Here is a 26,010-nt window from a genome sequence, read left to right as displayed (position 1 = left end):
CACCCAGCACTGCAGCCAACTGAAGTCATTTTGAATTATGATCTTAGGCATATGTGGTAGGAGCCATTCTTTTGGGGCTTATGTCATCTGAAAACCCAGTGTAGGTGCCTCCTAGGTCTTTAACTTTTTGATAAAAATATGAACAGGACAGAGCTTTTAAAGAGTACAACAATGCCCTTCACTAGGTGTCCTTCCAGCTTGATACGGGGCCTTAAACACTCTTCAGGTGTAAACGTTCAGCCATTTTAAAATTGACTTTGCTATTTTATTAAGTCTTATTTTACTTTCAAAAGTATCACAGGAGACTCAAAACTTTTGAGAATGACCCAAACAAACAGTAACAGGAATTCCACAGCTAAATGTTATAGGAAGGGAGTATTTTCACAATATAAAGATTCCTCACAGTGCCTGGAACAAGCTGTTTTGTGGGAATAAAGTAAGCCCGACTTTGTAACTTTAGGAAACAACTCTCTTTTCCTAAAAGAATCAGCGGTATCAATCTAGAAAGGTATATACTGATAAATATCTTTTTCTGTGAAATGGGAACGTAGTATCATTTGAGTAAAGATATAAACACATCAAGAATTAATGCAAACAGGGCGCCTGGGTGGCTCAGTTGGTTAAGCGACTGCCTTCGGCTCAGGTCATGATCCTGGAGTCCCGGGATCGAGTCCCGCATCAGGCTCCCTGCTCAGCAGGGGGATCTGCTTCTCCCTCTGACCCTCTTCCCTCTGACCCTCTTCCCTCTCGTGCTATCTCTCATTCTCTCTCTCAAATAAATAAATAAAATCTTTAAAAAAAAAAAAAAAGAATTAATGCAAACATAAGTTATTCATATTAGAAAGAAATAACATAATAATTATTTTAAGCTTCAGGAAAGTTTATTGGATAGTTCACTGGAAAAAAATTCTGGATGTGCTCTCCTGATCATCGAAAAGTTCCTTATTTGATTATATGCCTTCAATTCATCTTTGCTTGTACTCCTTCCATGGTAACACGTCAGCTTGTGATTTTCCAGGTTATAGCCCTTCCATTATAAATATACACGAAGGCCCATACTTATTGTTATACTCCCAGTGGCTATCATAGTAGGGACTCAATAGGTATTTGTTGAATGAATGAAGACTGACATGGTCTGCAAATTCAGCAGGTAAGACTAAGCAAGTGTAGTCAACCCACAAATCAATGTGTTATTGAAGTAACATCTACTGCAACACAAGCTCATCGCTGCAACCAGTGCTGGGATGCAGGTGCACAAACAGAAGCCCCTATCGCTAATGGAGCAGACAAGCCCGAGTCTCACCAAATAATCCAATGTTCAATCACACATGATGTAAAAAGTTAAGTGCACAAGAATGGGAAAACTGTGGAAAATATCTAGTTCATGTGGAGAGAAGACTTTACCATAAGCTGTAAAATTAAGGCAATGGACGCACTTTAGTATTATACATTGATCCAGTATAATCTAGAAGCCGCACTACATTAGGGGCTGCGTGGCACTACAGAGAGGGGGTTTGAGTGACAAACGAATGTGAGTTTGAACACAGATTCAGCTCCTTGCTAGCAGGGAAATCTTGGGGACGTTTCCTTGTCTGTAAAACGGAGACAGTAATATTACGATTTTGCAGAAGGGATAACAAATATGTGTGTTCAATGCCTGGCATGTCTTTTATACTCAATAATTGTTAGCCATTATTATGGCAGGTAAAATAAAAAAATGTCACTGACCAATCAAAGAATAAATAAATCTGCAATCCAGATGATCATTTTATGACTTCAAGGTGAGAGTAAACATGATTTGAATGATGATGCCAATGATCTCATACATTTTCAGCTTCAGATATAAGCTACACATTATGTGCTAATTATTGAGAAGTTACCATGTGCCAGGCTCTGTCCCAAGCTCAGTAAACCATGGAGCATTGCCTCTAATTTGCACACATCTTAATGCTATGGAAACTTGATTGTAGAGAACACAATCCCACAGGGAATCTGCGAACCACCTTGGAAACCAAGTCTTTTATCAAAAAGCCAAAATTAAATGCCTAAAACTGGGGCTAAGTCATGGCTGAGGACCTCCGGGTTTGGAGAGTGAGGCCAAGAAACCAAGATTTGTGCATGTGATGTATAAAATGACACCTCTGGTTAGTGGTGAGGCTAAAGCGGAATGAAAGCTTCACCAGGCCTTCTCTTAACGCGACACAGTTTAAAGCTTTGCTCTAGCACACCAACACGAAACTAAGTTTATAACAAGCCACATTTTCCCAATCTTGGAAGGTTGGGAACTTCTTGGCAAGTGGGTTTTTTATTCTAACGTAGAAAATATAGTGACTTCAGTTGCTTACTCAGGCTCACCCACAAAGCAGTTTTCTCATTCAGAAACGCAGATAAGCGGCAGTGGGCATGATGTAGGAAGCAGCAAGTCTGCTGAAAGGAGATGAGGTTACATGCGACAGGAGCTCTGAAACTGGCTACCACTCAGTGCCGAAGGCGAGGTGGGGTCAATGAGGATGCCTCAGATGGCCTGGGCCACCACTAAGGAAATGATCCTCTCTGGGCAGACCCGCCATGCACAAGCAAGGAAGGGCCTTGAACCTGACACTCACCAGCAGGGAAGCCGAAAGGGCCTTCCAAGTTGATGTTCATAGTATGGATGCAGAATCTGAGCGGCGGTATTCGCTCACATTAGCCGAGTGCCTACAATTCACGTGCAGCATGCTCACAGCCACCATCTCAACCGAGCTCTCCTCGGGGTCCCCCGTGTGGCACGGACAGCCAATATTTCGCTTACTATCACCACTACTATTTCCACTCCATAAATGAGCCCTGAGTGCCGAGGCGGCTCCCCCGCCACCCCAGCTCATCAGTACCAGCGCCGTGTGCAGAAACTAGTCCTAAGAACCAAATAGAGATCAGCACAAATAAACAGAGCCAGAGTGAGCCTCCTCCTTAACTTTTCAGTGTAAACTTCGCGTCTTTGCGGAGGACGGGATCCAGGCTCCGGAGGCCGCGTGGGACGGCTCGGTGACTTCCTTCCTCGGCACCTAGCACAGCCCACGGAGGGAGCTCGGCCCTGAGCGAGTTATCAACCTCAACCAGACAAGAGCGGCTGTGCACCCACGCAGAGCACAGACGCCGGCGGGACCAGGAAGGGAATGAAGCATGAGAACAGCCGGCAGATGCTGTGAGGACTGCTTCGTGCGCACGCGGCATGACCACGGGAATGAAGGACCCGGGCAGTGCGTGCCCCCCCCCGCCCCCGAGGTGTATCGATGGGCTCACGGAGGCGGCCGCACAGGTGCATGCCTCCTGAACACTTGCGGAGTAACTCTCCAATGAGTAAAAAAGTAAAATATTTCAAGTAGGGAGATAAACTCTGCAAAGATGCGAGGCACACGGGATAAACCGCCCACGGGGAGATCAGTAACCAAGAGACCCAGACACCCCCTTCATCCACCACTGAGTGTTCTGAAGCCTGAGGACATTTCCGCCGGCTCCTCCGACCCACTGCGGATTTTCTGTACGCACAATTTTCTGTATGCTCCCCAGCGGCCCCTGCAGGGGCACCCGAACCCCCTCAGAGGTGGAGGCTGACCTTAAAGCAGACTGATAAGAAAATATGAACATTTTCCTTTCTCTTGGCTCGCTTGAGATAAATTTATTGAACCCTTATTGTATGCCAGGCGCAGAACTACAGATGGAAACACAACCTCGTGCTTGCTCTCAGCGCTCACAGGGCAGGCAGGGCAGGGGTGCAGGGGGTGGGGGGAGCCTCAGACGGGGTAGGGGGGTGCTGAAAGAAGGGACTGGTGTGTGTGTGTGGAGCCTCAGACAGGGGTGGGGGCTGCTGAAAGAAAGGACGGGTGTGTGGCAGAAGAAGAGAAGGGCCTGGAGAAGGGGATTTAGGGAGTGGTAATAACCTATCACCCGGGGTTCTGGTAACACTTAACTTTGCTGTCAGGGACAACTTGAAAAACACATTTAGAGAGAAGAAGCAGTTTCAGTGCCAAATCAGATCTGCCTGTGCACGTTTACCAGACTGGACTTGAGAGCCAAGGATTTAGTAGTGATGTTGTCAGAACCCATAAACGGGTTAGGAGAACTGGTGAGGGGTAAACGTGGAGTCAGAGGTTAGGTATTTATGTGAACACTGGAACACATCTAAGGCATACAGGCTATTGAAATTCTAATTATGAGACATGAAATAACCCGAATTTTGAAAGCTAGGACCCCTCACAACACTGCCAAACACCTAGCATCTGTTCAACTCTATTAGGAACCATTTCCTCCGGGAGGGAACGTGAAAGAATTGCAAGCAGCTGCCAAGAAGTGTGCTTGCAGGGGATGCCACGTTCATGCTGTAAATTTACGTGTGACCTTATTCATTACGTAATACCACTGACCATGGACACGCCGCAAAATGGACGACGCATTCGTCCCAAACCCATGTGAGGTCAAGGCTTCCAAGAGTTCGTAAAACAATTTAAGAAGTACCTCTTAGAAAACACACTAAAGAGCAAACTAGCACACCAGTCTGACTCGTCACATTTGGTTTCTGAAGCTGAACCTGTATGCTCTGCAGTGGACGCATTACAATCTTCAGGACCCTCACCCTATCCATTTCCAAGCCTGCAATTTACAGTAGCTGTGTCAGTTTCTCTAATTCAGCCTTTAGCGGGTTTAAGTATTTTGTTGGTGGGTTCCTAAGAATTGTTTTTGGTGATATTTTCTTCCACCATGCGTTTCCTCACAGAGTCACTTTGGAAGGAGAATAATCAAGCCATGTAACACAGCTGTGTTAGTAACACGTAGCTATATTGGGTTACTTTCTTTTTACTGAACATTTCAGGCCCAGTTTTGCTCCCTGGGTAACTCTGGGAATTCTCCAGAGGCAGGCAGGAGACGTGAATCTAGCTCTTTGTTATTTGTAACTGTACACCTGTTATTGATGCAGAGGATGAAAAGAAAACACCAAACACACATTGTTCTATTTTTAAGCCGTTGTACTCAGTTCCAGGGGAGGGAAAGATGATGCCCTTTCTCCCCTTGAAAGTTACCAAGAGCCAGCTATTCTGTTGTAGTGAAACTTAATTTCCCAACTTTCAAGATAGATGATCTTAAGGACTGAGGGAGAGAATATGCAGTGTGTGTGTGTGTGTGTGTGTGTGTGCGCGCGTGCTCGTGTGTGTGTATGTGTGTGAGCATGCGTGTGCATACCAGTTGGAGTTAGGGGTGCCAAAATAAATCTTTCCTCACATCCGGAAATGCCTATCAGGGAAGTGAACTAGCTGGCAACCAGAAACCTCTCATGTAATGCTCCCTGTTTTAACCGGCACACGCTCTCATGTCCTGGGGCAGAATCGCTTGCATGTCATGCCTTTAGCAGGCACTCCACTAAATGTGAACTGAAAGACTGAATCAGTGAATCTTTCCAGGAATAGCACGGCAAAGCACTCTGCCTATTTCAAAAGCAAGCAAGCAAGAAAAAAGCCAACCACATAAATTGGCAGTAGGGTGCAATATTTCTCTGTCAAGAGTCCAAATGTTGGCTTTACTGTTCAGACAGTGCTCAAGGAAGCCATGTAATAAGTTTCAGGAACAGCGAGGTCACCTTGGAATTTTGACTCTTCTTCCCCTCCTATGTGCACATCTCCAAAAAACGTTATGTACTGTGTAACCCTGTTTTACACGAAAATGGAGGCTTCCCGGAGACTTTCTAAAGTAACTGAAAACACTCTGGTATCTCAGAAAATGATTGTTGCCAGCCTCTGGGGTTGGAGAACCAAACAAAATGGTTCCTTGCTTTCATCAAACTTACAGTTGGGTGGAGGAAGTGGGGAATGACAATGGCGCCACCTGGTTATACTTCAAGGGTAGGGAAGGTTTCCTGGAGGAAGTGACATCCCAGGGAGGACCTGAGGGTAAAGGGGGTGGGGGTGAAGAGGCTGGAGAAGAGTCAATGCAGGCACAGGCCGTGGAAAATGGATAAGCAGGAGCCATACAGGACATACTCACAAATTTGACCTTCATCTCAAAAGCAATGTGAGGGGTAAGCTCAGAGTTGAGTTTTAGTTAGACTATACAACTTCATGTAGAAAAGTAGGCAGGGGGACTAAGCGGGGAATTGTTACAAATTAGGATTGAGACTCTGTTGGACTAGGGTAGGGACGGAGGTCTTGGTCAGAAGTCAGAGTTGAGGGAGTAGAATCGACAAGCCTGGGGGTGGGGGAGGAGCCGGAGGAAGAGACTAAGCTTCTGGCTTAGCTTCTGGTTTCTACATTTCATTTTGATACAACAACAACAACAACAACAACAACAACAACAACCCTTTTTAATAGTTTTCCTGCTCTTTCTTTCTAAATTGAAAATTGCTTAATTCCCCCCTCCATATTTATATTCTTTCACCAGGAATAAATTTATTCTATATGAACTCACTATCTTCATAATAATGAATCAGCTCTTTAAAATCTTAGTAACTTGAGATGCTTGGATGGCTCAGTTGGTTGAACATCTAACTCTTGATTTCCGCTTAGGTCATGATTCCAGGGTTGGGGAATCAAGACCCACGTTGGGCTCTGTGTTGGGCATGGAACCTGCTTGGGATTCTCTCTCTCCCTCTCCCTCCCCCCGGCCCCACTATGCTTGCTCTCTCTTTCTCTCTCACACACACAAAAAAAATCTTAGTAACTTGGAAGGGACCAGTGGGCCCTTTCAAAGCCAGGAGGAGAGCTTAGAATTATGAAGTCTTTACTGGGCCTTTAAGCTTATTTTGCATACAGTTCTAGTTATGCATATACCTGTTGACTCATTCTGTAACTCTTGTCCATTTTGAGAGGAATGAAAGAATCCCATCCTCAAAGGGTAGCCCTGCCTAACTTGATATTCTCTGGCCAATTGAGTTTTATCAGCTCCTAAAAGCTGTGGTCACTGAGATCCCTTCAAGGCCTCTTTCTGCTACAGACTTTTAGAGCTGGTATCTGTTTGTGAATCTCTGGACCTGAAACCATGGTCTGAGGGACAGAGAAAGATGTCACACAACACTAGAGAGATATTATCAGCAAAATTCAGATTGTGGAAAGTTAATTTTACATGACAAACAATCTGATCTCTTCAACAAACAAATTGCAAAAGAAAAGGATGGGACAGAGAGAGAGAGAGAACCTATAGGTTAAGAGATTTAAAAATACAAAACAAATCCAACCTAAGATGTAGCTTGGTTCAAACCAACACATTGTAAAAAGAGAGGGAGAAAAGAAGGGGGGGGGGTATTTGAAAACCCACTGGTTGATATTATTAAGAGATTACTGTTAATTTTTAAACTAATGATAATGGGCAGTATGGCTATGTTTAGGGAAAAGAATTCTCTTTTTAGACATAAATGACTTCAACGGAAACCAGACTTTCCCTCAAACTACGGAAAGTCCTGAACCTATATCAAGGAGAGAAAGCTTTCACTCTCATCCCAGAGCTAGCGGTCAAGGTAGAAAGAGTGAACAACTTCACCTCACATTTAATCTTATTTCCCCACCTGCCTCTACACTAAGAGTTGCATTGCCCCAGACAAAAACAGAAAGGTAGACTGGTATTCCCAGACTCGACTTTCACGTTTGCCTAGCAGTTTATTCCTGAAGAAACTGAAAGCGAAATCAATGATTCTAAAAGTTTGAGTTAAATTTTAAATGCACTAAAGCAATCCATGGTGGAGCATTTTATAATTCATTAGTTTTGGAAAATGCACAGTTATTCTCAATTGGGAAGGCACATCTTTCTCAAGGGTTGGGATCGGGGAGGGGAGAATGAGTATCAGGGTATCAGAAAAATCTTTAAGGTCCTTTTAAACTATAAAAGTTTACATAGCTCCTTCTGCTCTCCCCACACCAAAAAACCAAAAACCAAAAACCCCCCAAAACCAGAGAGATTATATTAGCTACTATTAATTATTAAGAAGAGTGATTTTTATCCCTCAGGTATGTTGGAACCGGAAAAGTTTTGAGAACCTTTCATCTGGACTTTCCTTTAGGGTATTTTCTCAAGGTGAACTATACCTTGATCTTTCAACAGTCAGAAATTGTTTTAGAACAAATCTGTTGGAATGAAGTTCTTGAAAGAGATAGGAATATCTTTCTTTTTAACAAATAACGAGCTACATTAAGGTGAGAGCCCTGCTCTTTATGTCACTTTTCAATCTTGGTATTATGAACCAACAAAAGAGATAGGATTGTTTTTTTTTTTTTTCTTTGAGAATCTCCCAAATAGGAATTTAAGCCAATTGCCCATTTTTTCATGATAGAGATAACAAAATACAGAGCATCCTTTACCCATGAGCTAATCAGATAAACTCATTCAGTTAGGATTGACTTGGTGACTTTTATAATTAAACATACATAAAGACTATAATAACTGAACTGTACAATTAGGGCTGTTCATTATATGTAGCAGAAAAGTATGTATTTGCGGTGCTCCTTTTGAATGGTTTTTGTTTTCATATTTTTTTCTTCTACTGAAATTTTAGTAACCTTTGAGCCACAGGTCATTTATGCAGTTGGAGTCTTGAGAGATCAAATCCGCACTTTTGACATTGAGTCTTTCGACAATGTATGAGGTTGAAAGGAGTAAGAGAGAGAATCGCCATCTGTAAAGACCAGTAACACGCTGGGCCTGCTCATGCTTCAAGAAGTTCTTTTCAAGTCCCTTTCCTGATGAGGCTGCACTTTTTGAATATGGATTTCAACTATCTGTACATGTGGGAAGCTGGAATCAGTAGATCCGTGTCACAAGGACAAGGGGTTTATCCTATAAGAACACCGTGATCGTGAACAAAGCCCATAGAAACCATAAATACCTTCCAAGGGTAACCAAAGGTTCTAAGAGCCAAACTTTCAGACTGCACAGAGAGGGAGACAGTATGAAATATGGTACAGAGTACATTTGGAGGGTGTTCAAAGATCTGATTAATTATGGGGACAAAAATGGTAGATTTTGCAGGCTCAAATTAATTTAAGAACTGTGTTCCAAATTATATTAGTCATCACTAAAAATATCTTATTGACACAAACCTCAAATTCCTTGGAAAGTTTCTAAGTTAAAATTTTGAAACTTAAATTTGTTGCTCAGAGTGGCCTAGTCCTACGTGTAGGTAAAAAAATCAAACATAGAAATCTTTTAAATTTTCATCTCAACATGGAGACAATGCAATAATTTTTAAAAGCTTAGTAATGGGAAGGTATTTAGAAGAATAAAGTACTATTTCTTGCACATCTATGTGCAAAAAAAGGATAAATACAAACCAAATGGTAAGTTTGAAGTTGATTAATGCCTGATTAAAAGAAAATTCTAAGTGATCACACAGAAATGCAGAATAGTTTACATTAATCCTAATTCTATAATGCTGTAAAAAATAATAGTGATTCAGATAACAGGACTCTAAATGCTCACTACTAACTCATAGCTCTCAGAGCCCAGTTTAGCCTCCTCTGTGTAAGGGTTGGGATAAATTAAAAACAAGAAACAAAAAAGCCGTGAAAAGAAACTCCTCTCTTTTAAAACATAGTAATGGTTGTCACTGCTGCCTTTTCTCGAAAACTGATTTTAGATGTAAAAATAAAATAAAATGGATGATTGGAGTCTGGATGTTTGTTAAGAAAATAGTCTTTCAGTCAAAATTTGACCACAATCTCTGCCTTTTTCTGGTGCTGACAAAAATCTCTTTCCATGAAAGAATCGTTGATTTAATCTTAACTTTTATATGTACTCTTCCGTGTTAAGTAGACCAATGGGTAGATTGGCAGGAATAACGTACCAAAGTAAAATTGATTAAATTCGCTCTAATATATTTGATCTCTGTTCCTCTCTCTCACCTTTTCTGAGCAAAGTTGGGAATTTTGAATGCCAAAGAAAATGTTTACTTAACAAAGATACTTTGAATTTGAGTGTATCTTGATTGAATGTCCAGAATGAAAACATTTATTTGGAAGGATCGAGTATGCTCTGCTCCAGAGAAATTCATGGCAGCTAATTTTGCCTTTTGTACATTAAAAATAATTAAATTATTTCATTCAAGTCCTCTTAATAAGTTGCATTATGACCGGCATGTGGCTACAAATAGAAATTGGTTAACAGTGAGTGTTTGTTGAGTACTCACAGGACTCATAAAGTATTTTAAGAGGAAATGATCAACTTAGATTCTTACTTGAAACAACCAAGGAAGAACTACACATTTCCAATAGGGTAATCGAAGAAGACAAATGAAAATTAAAGCTTAGCTGTGCCGAATCATGAAGCTTCCTTTGCATCTCCCATGTGAGTCTGATGTAGGCAGAGTCTAATTCTATTACAACTCTCACAAATATGTATTCTATAACGTGGTGTCATGTGGGATATATATTTTATTACAATAGATACATTTTGGGCTGTGGACAGAGATGATTTCAGTGAGAAACATCCCACGGGACCAATTCTATCCCTAACTCTTAGATCCCAAAAGCACAATGAACATGGGGTCTCTGCTTCCCCCACAGACACTGTTTGTACTCCACCAAGGCAGGAATTACTTGTACCTGCGAAGTTTCAAGAATCTTTCTTTCCTTCCTCAAAAATTCCTCTCCGAGCATTATTTGTGAGTAATGTAATTTCGATTTCTCGCAATAAGAAATATTGAAATACAAAGTTTTCAAAGACTTAGGAACCACTCAATGGAATTTTCTCCTTAAAGAGACCACAAATATGATGCCACAAATTGTTTTCCTTCTAACATCCAATTCCCTTGTCCCAACAGGAAGGTTAAATTGTCATTGTCAACATGGGCAAACTGCAGCACAGCACGACGCTGGGGGCACCTACTGAGGAGCTTGGCCACAAAGCTTAATCAGAGTGGAGACACACTGTCTGCCTTCATGCAGCTTGCATTTGGGGAGGACACTCTGGCCCTGAGCCACCAAAAGCAAATCACAGGGCTGAAGAATAAAGCCGACACACATACCAGAGTGTGGTTTTGTCCAACCACAGGGGGCAGACATTACTGAACCATGTCTAACATTTAGATTTCCAAAAAGCTTGGGATGTTTTGTTTATTTTTTTGAGGGCTTTAATCTTATGCCCTTTGTGTGGATTTCAACACAGAAAGGATAATCTGAAACAGCAAAATAAACAGAGGAAACCAATTGTTAGTGAAAAAAATCCAGCCCTTGCTATCAAGGATAGTTCATGCAATACTCTATTGGTGTTCTTTAAAATTCCAGAGTTCCCTTGGTTAGAACAAAAATCCATCCTGTGTCTGGCAGCAGCGCCAACCCTGCCCTCTTGGATAGCGGCTTCAAAAGACCCAACCAGCTTTAGTTTTCCCTTAATAATATACCTTTTTTTTTTTTTTTTAAGAAGTGTTCAGTGGCTTAAATTTAGCTTATACCAAAGAGTTTTGGGGGGCTTTCTTTAATGGACACAAAGGAATGACTTATAATTAGTCCGTACATTACGTCTACCTCCATAAAAGGATGTCAACACCAACCCAAGAAGTTGCTTGGGCCGGAGTCCTATTGAGGCATAAAAATTAGCAATAATCAGGGGCGCCTGAGTGGCTCAGTCGTTAAGTGTCTGCCTTCGGCTCAGGTCATGATCCCAGGGTCCTGGGATCGAGCCCCGCATCGGGCTCCCTGCTCCGCGGGAAGCCTGCTTCTCCTTCTCCCTCTCCCCCTGCTTGTGTTCCCTCTCTCACTGTGTCTCTCTCTGTCAAATAAAAACAAAATCTTAAAAAAAAAAAATTAGCAATAATCAGGATCATGACAAATTAGCTCATCAAGTAAAAGTAAAACTTGCTGCTGGGAATTCAAGAAATGTGATGGAAGCTGAATGAAACAATCTAACTGAGAACGGTCAGTTTGCAAACATCACTTTGGCTCTCACTGATGGTCAAAGGGCTGTAGAAGTTACTCTTCAAAGATGCAGAGTTAAGATTTGGATTTGAGGTCTTACTAGTGCTTTAAAAAAGGGAGTGTCTTAAAAACCTAACTTGAGGGGCTCTTGTAATCACCCAAATGCAGACACCTAAGGAAAGCAAACATTTACTTTCTGAATTGAACATAAATGACCCTGGAATTATAGCTCATCATAAAAAGAATGGTAAGAAATATGTAATCCAATAGTATTGTAAAAGATCTGAACGGAATTTTCACCACTGGGGCACGGGGCCATTCCATAAATCGAGATGTACCAGGCCACTAAGGCAGCTTATAAAATCTACCCCCACTCCAGTATCAGCACTGCAGTCTTGGCATCCACATTCCTTGAGTTGGGGGGCTTGACCATGTCATCCAGAGGTTCTTTTGCTTCAGTCTGTGTCTTCCCCAATCTTACCCCCAACCACCTCCTCAAGGCAACCACAGGGGCAGCTGAGGAATATGTCAAGTTAGAGAGATTATCTGATCATGGCCCTCAAGAACTTACATTCTGGCTAACCCAAGTATCTATACTACACATTTCCAAAAGTGAAATCCAGGCATAGGGAGAAAGCTCTATGACTCAAGCAGTGTATGATGTCCATTGAAAGCTTTGTGTAAAAACTGTAACCGTGGTAGTTTAGAATGTTGAGCAAACAACCACTTAGAGTGTGCCTTCCAAAAGAATTGACATTAAAATGTTACACCTCCCTTATTAAAAAAATTTTTTTTAATTGTGTTAAAAATCATATGACATAAAATTTATTATCTTAACTCTTTTAAAATGTACAATTCAGTAATGTTAAGTATATTCACATTGTTGTGTCATGTGGCTTATTTTTAAAATTAGCTTTATTTTTATTCACTATAACTCAAGAAATTAACACATTATATTTTAATGTAGCAAAAAGTTATGATTAGTCTACATATATTCTAAAGGATTTCAATAATATTTTAATATAGCTAAAGACTTAACATTTGAATTTTACTATTTTTGGAATGAAAATGCACAATTATAATGCCCAGACTACCTATCTTATGACTTCAAAAGTTTTAACTAAAACATAGATTTTTACAGGTAAAAGCAAAAGCAAAAAAAAAACAAAAAACAGCAAGTGCTGACAAGAATGTAGAGTAATTTGAAGCCTCATATACTGCTGGCAGGGATGTAAAATAGTGCAACTACTTTGGGAAATAGTCTGGTAGTTCTTCAAAAGATTAAGCAGAGTTACCATATGATTCAGCAATTCTGCTTCAAGGCATATACCCAAGAGAAATAAAAACATATGCCCGTAAATGTTCATAGCAAAATTATTCATTATAGCCAAAAAAAAGGTGAACAACCCAAATGTCCACCAACTAATAAATGGATAAATACAATGTGGTACATCCATACAATGGAATATTATGTGGCCATAAAAGGGAATGAAATACTAAGACATGTGACAACATGGGTGAACCTTGAAAACATGCCAAATGAGAGAAGCCCGTCACAAAGGACCATATATTGTAAAATTCCAGGCATATGAAATATCTTGAATAGACAGATCTATAGAGAAAGAAAATAGATTGGTGTTTTTTGGGGCCGGGGAAATGGGGTATTTAGGGAATGATGGCTAAGGAGTGTGGGGTTTCTTTCTGGGGTGATGAAATGTTCTAAAATGGATTGTGGCGATGGATGCCCAACTCTGAATGCACTAAAAGCCTTTGAATTATGCACATAATTTGGGTAAATTGCATGCATGTGAATTATATCTCAATAAAACTATTAAAAAATAAGTGCCTTCTTGAAGGGGGTTCCTGGCTGGCTCAGTTGGTAGAGCCTGCGACTCTTGATCTTGGACTCATGAGTTCAACCCCATGTTGGGTATAGAGTTTACTTAAAAACAAAAACAAACCAGTAAATCAAAACAAACCATATTTATGGTGCGGCTGGCTGGCTCAGTCAGTAAAGCATGCAACTGTTGATCTTGGGATTGTGAGTTTGAGCCCCACGTTGTGTGTACAAATTACTTAAAAATAAAATCTTAAAAAAAAAGTGCTATCTTGAAATAAGATAAGCCTAAATCTATCAATACCAATGAATAATTTTAGAGGCTTCATAGAAATAAAAGAACCTCCCCCTCTATGGTAAAAGGGCTTATATCATTTTGCCTATCTATCTATCTATCTATCTATCTATCTATCTATCTATCATCTATCATCTATCATACTACATCCAACGTGGGGCTCAAATTCATGACCCCAAGATGAAGAGTCTCACACTCCTCCAACTGAGCCAGCCAGGCACCCCTGGCTTCTATCATTCTAAGGAGCAAGGGGAGGTTAGTGGTGGATGGCAAAGTTTTGCAGCAAGAGTCTCTAGCAGTTGAAAGTCTGATACATGTTGTTATGTAACACTCTTTCACATAAGGAAAGCATGCTTATGTGATGTATGCAGCACTTTTCAGGCACTTGACCTCACTTGGTAGTTGTTAAGTTACTGTTCAGATATTTATTTAATAGGAAATTATATAGAGGCTTCAAGCCATGTTCCCATTAAACATCTGTGTTGTGTTAAGCTAAACCCAAATGTTTTCTGCTAAAAGCAAATGATACTGGGTGCTTAATTCAGAGGGAAAAGTGATGAATAAAGTCGATAGATTGAATTCTCTCCGTTTAAAATTTTTCCACCATAAATTTTTTTTCTTTCTTTTCTTCCTTTTTTTTTTTAGAAAGAGAGAGTGCACGCAGGGTGGGGGAAGGGGAGAGGGAGAAGGAGAGAAAATCTTAAGCAAGCTCCATGCTCGGCATGGAGCCCCACGTGGGGCTTGAACTCATGACCATGAGATCATTGCCTGAGCGGAAATCAAGAGCTGGATGCTTAACTAAGGCACCCAGGTGCCCCCACCATAAATTTTTCTTAAGACTTTCTTAACCACTAGTGTCCTGAATGCTAGCAGATAAAAGGGCTTGAAAACTATGAAATACTATACCTAAACTTAAAATTGCCAGTCATGCTTAGGTTAATAGCTTATCCATGGAAATGTGTTTATAGTTTGCCCTTATACTGCATGAGAGCCATATTGTCTTATAGTAAGACATATGTCTTAATATGCTCCTATATCATACAGAATTTAATATGTAAACATTTTTTAATGTACCCATAAAAGTGTTATGAATTTTGTTATTTCTAGATATGATTAAGAACTACTACACTGCCTGGCTCTAAAACTGTGTTTGGGATCCTTGCCAAATAGGAATGCTTGCAGATAGGTCATTAAGTATACGTCCCAAGATACGACTCCCAAACTCAATTTTAAAATAAAAAAAACATGGCAGGATTCCAGGATAGAAGCACTAATGTTTCCAACTTTTCTTAAATACTTAGTGTGTAGGTTAGGTGTGCTGATATTAAGGATTTTTTTTTCTTGTATGTATCCCTATATTATAATTTGGGAAACTTTTGTGACATACTTTTTGGTAGATAGCTTTAAAATAATGAAACTTTACCTCCTAGCACAAACACCCTTGAAAACATTGCATTCGTATTATAGCTTACCTAGAAATAATCTAATATAGAAACAAATTTTGGAAAAGTTGTAAATGAAAAGAGTTACCAACAGTTGAGGCACCGACAGACTTTTTTGAGTCAGAAGGACCTTGGAAAAAAGAACAAACATACAAAGCTATGTGTGCACATGCACACACTCATATTATGCTATAATGAAGATTGTGCCCCCAAGTTTCATAGTATAAACATCTATTGCATCATCCCCTTCTAAAGACATATCATGCTCTGGTTGCAGAAGAGTTTGGTAATCGAAGTAAAGCACTGGTAGCGGAGTCTGTAAAGTGGAAAGGAAGTAAAGCGCTTGGTTGACAAAACTTTCTTCAAGTGATTGACAGCTCTTGGAGTATGTGTGTATGTGTTGGTGGGGGCATAGGACATTAAAGAAATAGAAAATATGTTAAAATCATCTTAAAATACTATACCTATCTTGTGTTTCCTTTGCTTTTAGAAACGTAATGAAATATCTGGCATTTGCTTCAAAATAATCCAGTAATGGGACAGAGCGTAGGTTGGGGAGGCAGCCCAGGGATACTAGAGGTGAAACAAGACTGTGTGTGTATACATACAGATATTTTTGCTGGAAAGTACTGATAAGTTCTAGCAATATGGATGTTGTCTTAGCAGGTTGGATCTAGGAGACCTATAGTCATCTTGATCTTATGGAATATTTTCTGAAACATTAGCCAATAGCTCCTTCTCACTTGTTTGCTTGTCTCCAGAAACTCAGACACTGGCCACCTTTCCTCCAACACCCCGTGAAAGGAAACCCCCTTAGTAATTTAGGGGAATTTCCTTCCCTCTGAAGAAAACTTGGATGGAAACTCAAGTAATTGTTGAAAATAAATAAATAAATATACAGATGGCAAAACCTCTTTCCCCACATGAGGAAGTTCAGGAAATGGACATTTGAAGACAGTGTTACACTGGTATTGTAGATATCGATGGGTTCATAAAGCAAGTGTGATCATGGGTCGTGCACTGGCTTGTAGCCTGGGGATCTGACATTATGAGGCCAACACTGTCTTCATGAGGAAACTAAAAAGAAGTTTAAAACCTAAAAACCTAGATTCTGCCCAGATTCAAAACTGGCTGGATTATTCCAGCAGATCAATCCTCCAGCAGAAAGTAATACTACCCCAAAACCTTCTTTCTGCTTATCATGACACGCTCTCTAAACATGAAACAGAGGGATGACGGGGTACTTAGCATGCCTGGAGACATACAATCCATGACGCTGTCACAGAAAGCCTGTCTGGCTCTAGAAACTCTCTCTCTGTGTACATGTGTGTGAATGTGCATGCATATGTGTCTTTCTGTTGGTAGACACTCCAGCATCTTTTTTCTTGGCTTTCTGGGACACAGACAAGACTTTTATTGATTGATTTATTTGTTTGTTTGTTTATTTAAAATTTTTATTTATTTATTTGAGAGAGAGACAGAGAGAGGAACAGAGGGAGAGGGACAAGCAGACTCCACGCCCACCGTGGAGCCCCACACAGGGCTCGATTTCACAACCCTGGGATCATGACCTGAGCTGAAATCAAGAGTTGGAAGCTTAACCGACTAAGCCACCCAGGCGTCCCCAGACAAGTGTTTTATAATGGACACAGGTTCCCAAACATTTTCAGGGGAAGTGGTTCTCCTAGAAGAAGTCCATTCAAATCAGAATCAATAGACTGGGTGTCTCTGTGTGCTCGGGAGTACTTTCATGGTTTGCTCTATATATTTCTATATGGTTTTGCTCATACAAATCGTAAGCATTCATTTTACTTAAATGATTTCAACTAAAATCATATGGAATAAATCATGCTACGCCTTTGGGAACATGCATTAGTAGGGGCGAGGGAAAAGCCAGAACGCTTCCTGGAAGACGGGGTATCTGAACTCATAAGGACCTGACATAAGTAGTCATACCCCCAAAGGACGATGCTAGAAAAACTGCAAAGTGGTGGTCCTTAACCCTGGTGCATAGTAAAATCCTCTGGAGAGCTACAGAGAAACATCAATTCCCAAGCCCCATTTCAGACCAATTAATTGAAGAATTTGGGGGTTGGGAGAGGGCAGGTGATGCCTGGGCACTAGGTCCCATGTAGTGCAATTAACCTGAATGGGACAGAACATACTCTCAGACTGTGACCTCCAGAAGTGAGCAGTGCATCAGACGCTGTCTCATTGTAGAAGCACCCCCTGCCCCCAGACCCCACCCACCACTTCCAGTCCTTGAGCATAAATCTCCAGTCAGAATTCATCAGGTAACTTACTCTCCCGGAAGCCATTATGGCATCAACAGAAGAAAAACATCTATTCCCAACACCCCCCCCCCCCCCCAGACCTATAGTTCCAGAGTGGTTTGAAGGAAATTATCAAATTGGTAATATAAGGGGGAAAATTTATTTTTCTTAGAGAGTGATTTAATTTTACAAGAAGCTTTTAAAATTTCTTTCTTTTTAATTTTTTTAAGGAAGGTTTCAAAAATTTCCTACAAACCAGAACTGATAGAAACCACAGACTAACTTGAAGCTTCTGCAATTTACAGATAAGAGTTCCCAACTAATGCAGGCCCAAGCCTTCTGGAAGGTTGCATCTGACAGAGAGCCTTGAGCCTGTGGCCTCTGATCTTTCAACTCAAGAGCTGTTCCATTTTACACCACAAACATGTTTCCACAAACATTCAGTTCTTAGGTGACCACAGGCTGAACTCCTCTGAGCTCCTGGTTTGTTGCAGCGGATACAACAGCTGGCCCAAACCCAGCCAGTGAGCAGAGGGTTGGGTCCAGGTCGGTGTCCCTACCCTGACATGTGACATCTGGAGCACTGGGTTCAGTTCTGGTAGTGGGCTACAAGGGAGGGCAGCCAGGGTGGTGAAGGGCTCGGAAGACCTGGGACACTTAGCTTGTGTTTAGGTGTCCTTTGGATGGTTGGAAAAACTGTCATCTTCCACTGCTCCATATAGCACAATTAGGACCATTGCGAGAACCTTACAGGAGACAGACTTCTCAACAGTTTGGACCATCTGAGAGTGGAATGTTCAGGTGGCAGCTGACAGCCCCCTTCCAGGGGTGTGGAGGGGGCGGTTCTCACTGTGGGTGCCAGGCTGCCCCCCATCACCTCTGTGTGCCTTCCAGCTAGGAGAGCCTCAAGTCTCCAAGTCTCCCTCCTGAAAGGGACAGTTTCTGTGGTCAACACCCTGTCAGGAGACTCTTCTCTCAGACTTCACATCCTTGAGGCCACATTCCCGGGGCGGGGGAGGGGAGGTGATTTTTGCTGGGAAACTCGCAGGGCCCCACCCCTGGCTCTTACTGCATTTAATGGGGAAAGAGTCAGGTGTGAGGAAAACAATGAGGAACAACCACAACAGATGCTCCTTCTCTCCCGCTAACAGAGTTGTGTCCTGCTAGGGAGCACTAGTGTCCTGAACCCTGGAGAGTCCGGAAGAGGGATGGTTGCATTGCTCCTTGTGTCCTTTGTTTCCCACTGGGCTCATCCTGCCTAGGTCACCACTCCCCTGTCACACTGCAGTCCCAGGCCTCTCCCCCAACCAGACTTGAACTCCTTAAGGTCAGGAGCCTTGTCTTCCTCGTTGTGGTATCCTCAGGTCCTAGAAAAGTGGCTGGCATGTGAAAAGTCTCTACAAATGTTTACTGAAAGAAGTTGTCTGTAACAGAAACGTAGACTTTTTCTGAGATAGCTAGACTTACGTGATTTTGTCTACATTCCAACAAAACCCCAAATCCACTAAAATTTTTTAAAATAAAATGTAAAAAATAATTACCCAGATTTCCTTTCAATATGATGCAAAAAAGAAAAGAAAAACAAAAAGTCAGGCGATCTCTACCCCACAGATGGGTCTTCCCATTATATCCTACTCCCTCCTTCTCTAGATGGACATTCCTTGCCTTCCTTTCCATGTTTCTGAGCAGCTCTAGAGAGAAAATAAAGCAGGACCAGTCTCATTTGGCCTCAAATGAGCTGGGCTGGGGCTTCTTTGGCTTGTTTCCAAGCCACCACGAAGACTGTGTGCGTGCTGAGACAGGACTCAGTTTGTCTCAAGTTTTGGTTTGCGGGGAAGGCTCTGCTCACAGCATGTGGAACCCGGGGCCCTGTGGATTCCGGGGTACCACACACCGGGCCTGAGTTTCTCAGGAAAGACTGTGGAGTTGTATAACCAATGAAACTATTTAGAATTGTGCAGCTGGGATAAGGGGATCACATCCCATGCTGGAGGGCAGAAACCAATCCCCTGCAGTGGTGAGGAAAGAATTCTCTCTGGCTCCCATGTTGTTACTTGATTAACTTCACGGTTTCTTAAATTTACCTTTAATGGGAAAATGATCGTGGCGAGGATCACACACAGGAGACAGTCTGGAGGCTTCGTGCCATGCCTCTGAATGGAAACTGGGTCCTCTTGCTCTAGAACTTGCATTTACACAAAGCGGACCACCAGGACAGCTCTTACTGATGTTACTATGATGGCCAAAAGTTACTGCTAACTGAGCACACGTTTGTGCCAGGCATAAATCCTCACAACGTAGGTACCCACGACACAGTACTGTTATCACCTTCGTTTTACAGAGAATGAAAGGGAGGCCCAAAGAATCTCCTCCCCACTTATGATAGACACATTTTTCTTCTATAAAATGTATGCATGGGGAGAAGGGGAGAAGTCTACAGTCCCTTTTCTCATACATAAATGCCTAGAGTATTTCAAATAGGCCTTAGCTATAGCCCAGGCCTGTGACAATCAATAGTTTAAAATATTAAATTTTGCTTACGTGATTTTAGCTTTCATTTTTGCAAGCCCTTAATAAGCCCTTCACATGTCCAGGTAATCGATTAGGAATTGCCTAGTTCTTTTTTTTTTTTTTTTTTTTGCCTTCTCATGTTAAAAGAAATGACAAACCTTTAGATTATTCTTATTGTAACTGCCATTTTTTCTGAAGCCAGAGAGATATACTTGGAGGTACAACACTTATTGTTCTTTTATTTTCTCAGGCAAAAGAGCCCTTGTTGGTGATGGCAGCTTGTTGGCCTTAACGATGGTTAAGTGCTATGTTCCACCAACTACACTGGTCAATAGATTGGGGAGGAAGCTGCCTACGGAATACGTGACATGTCTCAGAGCTTGTCACATGGGGGAGGAAGTACAGGCAGGCAGGTAATGTTCTGTTTTTCTGGATTTAAAAATACTTGTTTGTTTGATTTGGGATATAAACAGAATTGTTAGTTTTCCAAGGACAAATGGGTTCCAAAGATCTTTTGTCCTTGGGAATGTTTAGGCAGAAGCTGGACAATGACTTGGAGGAGATACTCCAAGGCTGGTTGGACCAGAGTAGTGTTTCCAAAGTAGAGTAAATACAGTGGTATTTATTTATTCTGGTGGGACAGAAACCCCTCCGTAATTAACATTAAATCACATAGTGAGAAAGTCATTCTTTTCAATTCTCTTTCAGTCCTTGTATTACAGGAAAGGTAAGTCTTATTGTGGTACTCAAATGCATTTAACACCTCATTAACACCACCCCGGCCCTCCCCCCACCGCCCCCACCAGGCACCTTTTTAAACAATGAGAGCCCAGGTCTCAGGCTCTCAAAACCTTTGGCAGGCAATAGTAGCAATCCAGAATTTTATTAGATTGTAATTTATTATCTCCACAAGACAAGTAACAGGAACTTTCTGTAATGATTTAAAGCATTGGAAGAAAAGTATGTTGATTTCAAGAACATTTTAAGGAAATGAGAATAGGGGTGGTAGGCATATACCTTTGGGATGGAGATGCCATGACTCAGAAAGTCAGATTTGGGATCATGTTCCTAAAATCAATCAAATGTCTTTCTTGTTGCCCTGGTTGCCCTCCCTTGTACCCCACTCCCAGAATTTAACCCAGTGCTCCAGATGTCACATGACAGGGTAGGGACACCGACCTGGACCCAACCCTCTGCTCACACTGGCTGGGTTTGGGCCAGCTGTTGTATCAGCTGCAACAAACCAGGAGCTCAGAGGAGTTCAGCCTGTGGTCACCTAACAAGAGGTCACCTAATAGAGAGCGAGCCTTACTCCCTCATAGTTGGAATTAGGATTTGCTTAAAATATTGTGTGATTTCAGAGATGCAGGGAAGCTCTCCCTCTTCACCCAACATACATCCTCTTGGGGATCGTATCTTCGTGTTCATGTCTCTCTTGTGCCTAGCTCAGTGTCTGACATAGTAAGAGCTCAAAAGATAGCTGTTAATGAATGAATGAATGTTAAAAGATACACTTCATCCATCTCATAGCCTCAACTCCAGAGTGCCCTACATGGGCCCCAGACACTGCCCCCACTCTATTGCTGTTGGCCTTCCCCTACTACTCCCCTTTTACTTACACTATACCCAACGCCACAGAGATCATTGGTCAAGTGATGCTCCCCGCTTCCAGAAAGCTGGAGACACAGTGTGAGTTAAGTAATTGAGGAGGAATACACATTTAGATGAGAAAAGAAGAAAGTACTAGTTTTCTGAAAAGATGAAGGAGGAGGTGATAGTTGTGTCTACAAAGCACAACCCGAAATGGAGTTTAATTATTATCCAGTAAATTTAATCAGGCTAAACCAGCCAAACCAACTCATATTTCTGGCATGAAATATCTAGTTTGGCTGCCTATGCTGACCAAATCAATAGAAACTGGCGCCAAACCTCTATTTTATTGTGTGGTTTGTTGGCACAGACTTACTCTTCTTGTTCAAAAACACAGGTACTTGAGTACAAATCCAGCATTTAGGCTTGCTCCCAGCTTCTCTCTGGCAGCTCCAGAATGCTAACACACACCAAGGGTATTTGGAAAGATTGGAATTTCGAATTTGGGAAGAGGAGGACATGGCTTATTGGAGCTTTAGAGCCCCAATTCACAAATGTGGATGTTTCAAATACAAAAACCTAACTTAGATTTCTGAGTTTAAATAGGACTTCAATATAATTAAATGTACAGAATCTTTTAAAACAAAATACCTAATCCAACAAATGCAATAAGGGCTTCGTGCATTTCAATTTCTGTCTGTAGAAACTCTGCAAGTTTCGACTTAAAGGCAGTGATCTGTCAAATATTTTCCCACTGGGAACTATTTCTAGGGGAGCATGAGCCCTGAGTTCTGATTCTGGTGTTCCCGTCAGGTGCAGGAAAGATCAGCACAGCTCTGACACAATGAGGTTATGCCTAGAAGATGGAGAGAAGTTTTCTAATCGCTATTTGTTTAGGTGGGAATAAATGTGGTGTTTAGGAATATCATGTCGAGTGGAGCTTTGGCAAGGAACTGTGAATAGTTGAAGAAGGCCATAAGGGAAACCCAGTGATCTATGGGTGTACCCGGGTAGCAGTGCATCTCTTACAATGAGTAGCACCGACATTCAAATCTGAGTTCCTATATTGGTAGCCCAAGAGTTGGTTTGGGTCTGCAAATGAGCTTTGTTTGGCTTGCAGTGTTTTGTTCTGTTAATTGTAACAACACTGAAAAATCTGGAGGTTCTTAAAAATTTTTTAATTTCTGGGCTGTCTTGAAAAATCAGCAGATTTGACAGATGGCAAAAATTTTGTCCCTTGTCTACACTATTCTGTAGCTGGATCACTTTCCGCTTATCATCACGCTTGTCCCTGTTACTTCTCCTGTCAAAGAAAACTGTTTTTCTGTATCCATGCCTCTACCAAAGTAAGAAAACAAAAAGTAGCCTGAAAGGGCAGCTTCATATATAATCATCACCTGCTTGGCCGTGGGAGGCATTTGAGTTTCCTTTTCCATTCTAAAATAACGGCCCTGACTTTGTTCCCTTCCTAGGCAACACATTGTCCGACACTTTCTCCACATTCTCTAGCATCTCCCAACACACACAGGGGTCCTCCAGGGATGCACGCAATCTGCAGAAGTCCCCCCATTCTGTTCCTCATTCCCATTGGGTCATACCCTCTTGCCCCCCTTTTGGTTTGGAATCACTGTATTTAAAACCCTGAAGGAAAGTCTTATTGAATCAATCATTCATCATAATTGAGCATAAGTATCCAAAATACCATGTAGCTTGGAAATTACTGCTTTGAGGTTAACACTTTAAAAAGATCTTTGGCAAACTAAATTATGTCCCTTGTCTTAACACAGTCCCGGAAAAGGGCTGAGACTCTTCATGGTCCCAAGTGGCAGCGTCCCCAACTTGCAATTAGGTTACATTTTAAAAGAGCATTTAGTATTGGTTGCTTGCAGCTTATAATTCCTTTCAATATTATAAATGTTGCTAGTTTTTCCACGGCTTACCCACAAATTTCTTTTCAACCATGCAAAGGGACTGACTGCATCATAGTGTTTTTTTCCTGCAAAATCATTCAATGAAAATTTGCATTCCTTCAATAAAGTTGGTGTACTAAGTATTAGAAAACATCAGGAAAATCCACTTTGAGGTAACTGTCAAGTAAGATTGCTACTAAGGGGAAGTAATATTTTCTCTAATTATACCAAATGAGGGCTTCCTCTTAGAATGAGTGACACAGGGGGTTTTTAGCACAATTACCAGAAAGCAGAAGCTTCTAAACCCTGGTTCCACCCTCGAAGAGACAGTGTAAAGGATCCAGAACCCCTCAAGTTTGTGTCTAGGAAGACCGCAGTGACTCAAGTCAGACGCCAGCCAGTAGGACTGAGCAAGAGGGATGCCCTGCTCCACTAAATAAAATGGCACATGTGAGTGTGTTCTGTCCTCTTGGTGCTACTGCAAGAACTTGCTTCCCAGAAAAATGTCAATACGTGGATAAGAAAATGAGAATGTAAGCTCACGTCAGCATTTAATCTAGCTTCTGTGATAAGAGCTGGGGCTGCTACGGTTACCCATGGTCAGCAATGGGCCAGGTCACTTCGGTAACAAGCACCCCCATTATTCTGCCTACATGATTATTTTATGGGCACTTTCTCCTCCAATGGGAGACTTGCGTACAGGCAATCACTTGTTTAAAGATCTGAACAAGTGGAAGCCAGTAGAGATCCGCGAGGCATTGGGGAAAAGCTGACATAGTTCCTGTCCAAGGAAGGCTAGCCCTCCCAGGCATGTAGTAGTCAGAATCTTGCCCCATGACTTTTAAGTTGTGCTATGAAGTTCTTACTACACAGAGATCTTGAAAAGAGATTATAAATATCCTTGAGAACTCCCTGGGAGGGGAAAAGATGCTCAGAGCCAGCTCACATAGAGGGGGAGTGATGTGCCCAAGGAGGGACAGTGAGCCAAGGGTGGAAAAGAGAACAGGGTCAGTAGTACCTGAGTTCTGGGCTTTAGCTACAAACCCAGAAACCATCCTGCTGGGACAGTGTCTATGGACATTCTTTCTTCATGTCAGAGATGTGCTGTGGGGAAAGAGAAGAGTGGGCAGGAAGGAATGTATAGTAACTTTTTTTTGCAACTTCTTGGCTCCGTTGGTATTCCCCAGTCACATGTACAAATGACTCCTGAAGCATTTCCCACGCAGGCGTCAACTGCTAGCTTACTGTCACAGAAAATAGCTCCTACCCTGCAGAGCGTCCACTCATTGAAAATCCAAGTGTCAACGGACAAAATATCCAGATGGGGAAATCTCCCGCCCCCTCCCCATTCTCCCAGCAGCGTAAAAGGTAATGGGGGTGGGGGACAACCGGAGAAGGAAATGAAATCATGCGGGTTCACCAGGAAAAGATAAAGTGTTGGTGGCAGCAGAGTTGGTGAGTGTGTTGTGGGTATTACCTCTTGATGAGGCTTCCAAGAAGGCTCCCGCTCAAGTCCTGGTGGCTCTGAGAACAAGCATTCTTGCATCAATAGCTAATAGGCTGTCCAACCAGATGTTATCTGGGTGGGATAAGAGGGTGAGAAAACAGACCTGTTGTACGCTCTTGTCAACTATATCGCTGCGGTCAGAGAAGGCTGGTGTGTAGTGTTTAGCAAGATGCCTCTCTCGTAGTGAGGCAGACCAGATTACGTGGTTGTTCAAATCCGTTTCCTCTTGTGATTGGTAAAATACGAGAGTTACAATCATTCATGCATTACTAAAGCCTCTTCTCCATCATTTTGAAGGGACTTTTTTTTTTTCTAGAACAGAGCATGCATCCAGCAGAAACCTAAAGCATTTGCTTTTCTAAGTGATCTTTTGCAATAAGCACACTTAAAAAAAAAAAGGAAAAAAAACCAAACTGCATATGGTACCTGTGACGAGACTGGAGATGATAAGCGGTAACACCAGCATCTGTAACATCCTCATCAGAAGTTCTCCAGGAAAGGAGAAGTACTTGACTTCCCGGTAGCTCATTTTGTAGGGTCGGAGGGTAAATCCAAGGATCGTACCTGAAGGGGGGAAAACCGGAGAAAAATTGAGTCTTTTTTAAAACCGAAGTCATAGTCCTAGGGAAATGAGGAACTATTTGGCTGGTGGTCACTGCTGTCAGACAAGAGTACATTTATTTAAGCAGCAAATATTTGTGCTGCTTTAGGAGCAAGGGGTATTCCCGTCTCTTCGGTTGTAGTCTGGAAGGATCTGGCTGAATCCAGGGCTTTCAGC

The 26,010-nt window shown here is 41.8% G+C and overlaps 1 protein-coding gene across 1 annotated transcript in view; it reads right to left on the bottom strand.

Moving 5' to 3' along the window:
- Window positions 1–26,010, bottom strand: part of SLC1A3 (solute carrier family 1 member 3) — a 77,250-nt gene that overhangs the window by 29,742 nt on the left and 21,498 nt on the right. The window contains exon 3 of the mRNA XM_032415148.1: window positions 25,659–25,796. Within this exon, the coding sequence (XP_032271039.1) occupies window positions 25,659–25,796 (138 nt within the window). The remainder of the gene's footprint in view (window positions 1–25,658; window positions 25,797–26,010) is intronic.

Source organism: Phoca vitulina, unplaced genomic scaffold, assembly GCF_004348235.1.
Source record: "Phoca vitulina isolate PV1807 unplaced genomic scaffold, GSC_HSeal_1.0 scaffold17, whole genome shotgun sequence".
In the NCBI taxonomy this organism is placed as follows: Eukaryota; Metazoa; Chordata; class Mammalia; order Carnivora; family Phocidae; genus Phoca; species Phoca vitulina.
Note: the sequence above shows the minus strand (reverse complement) of the source record. Positions and strands in the feature narration are given on the sequence as shown.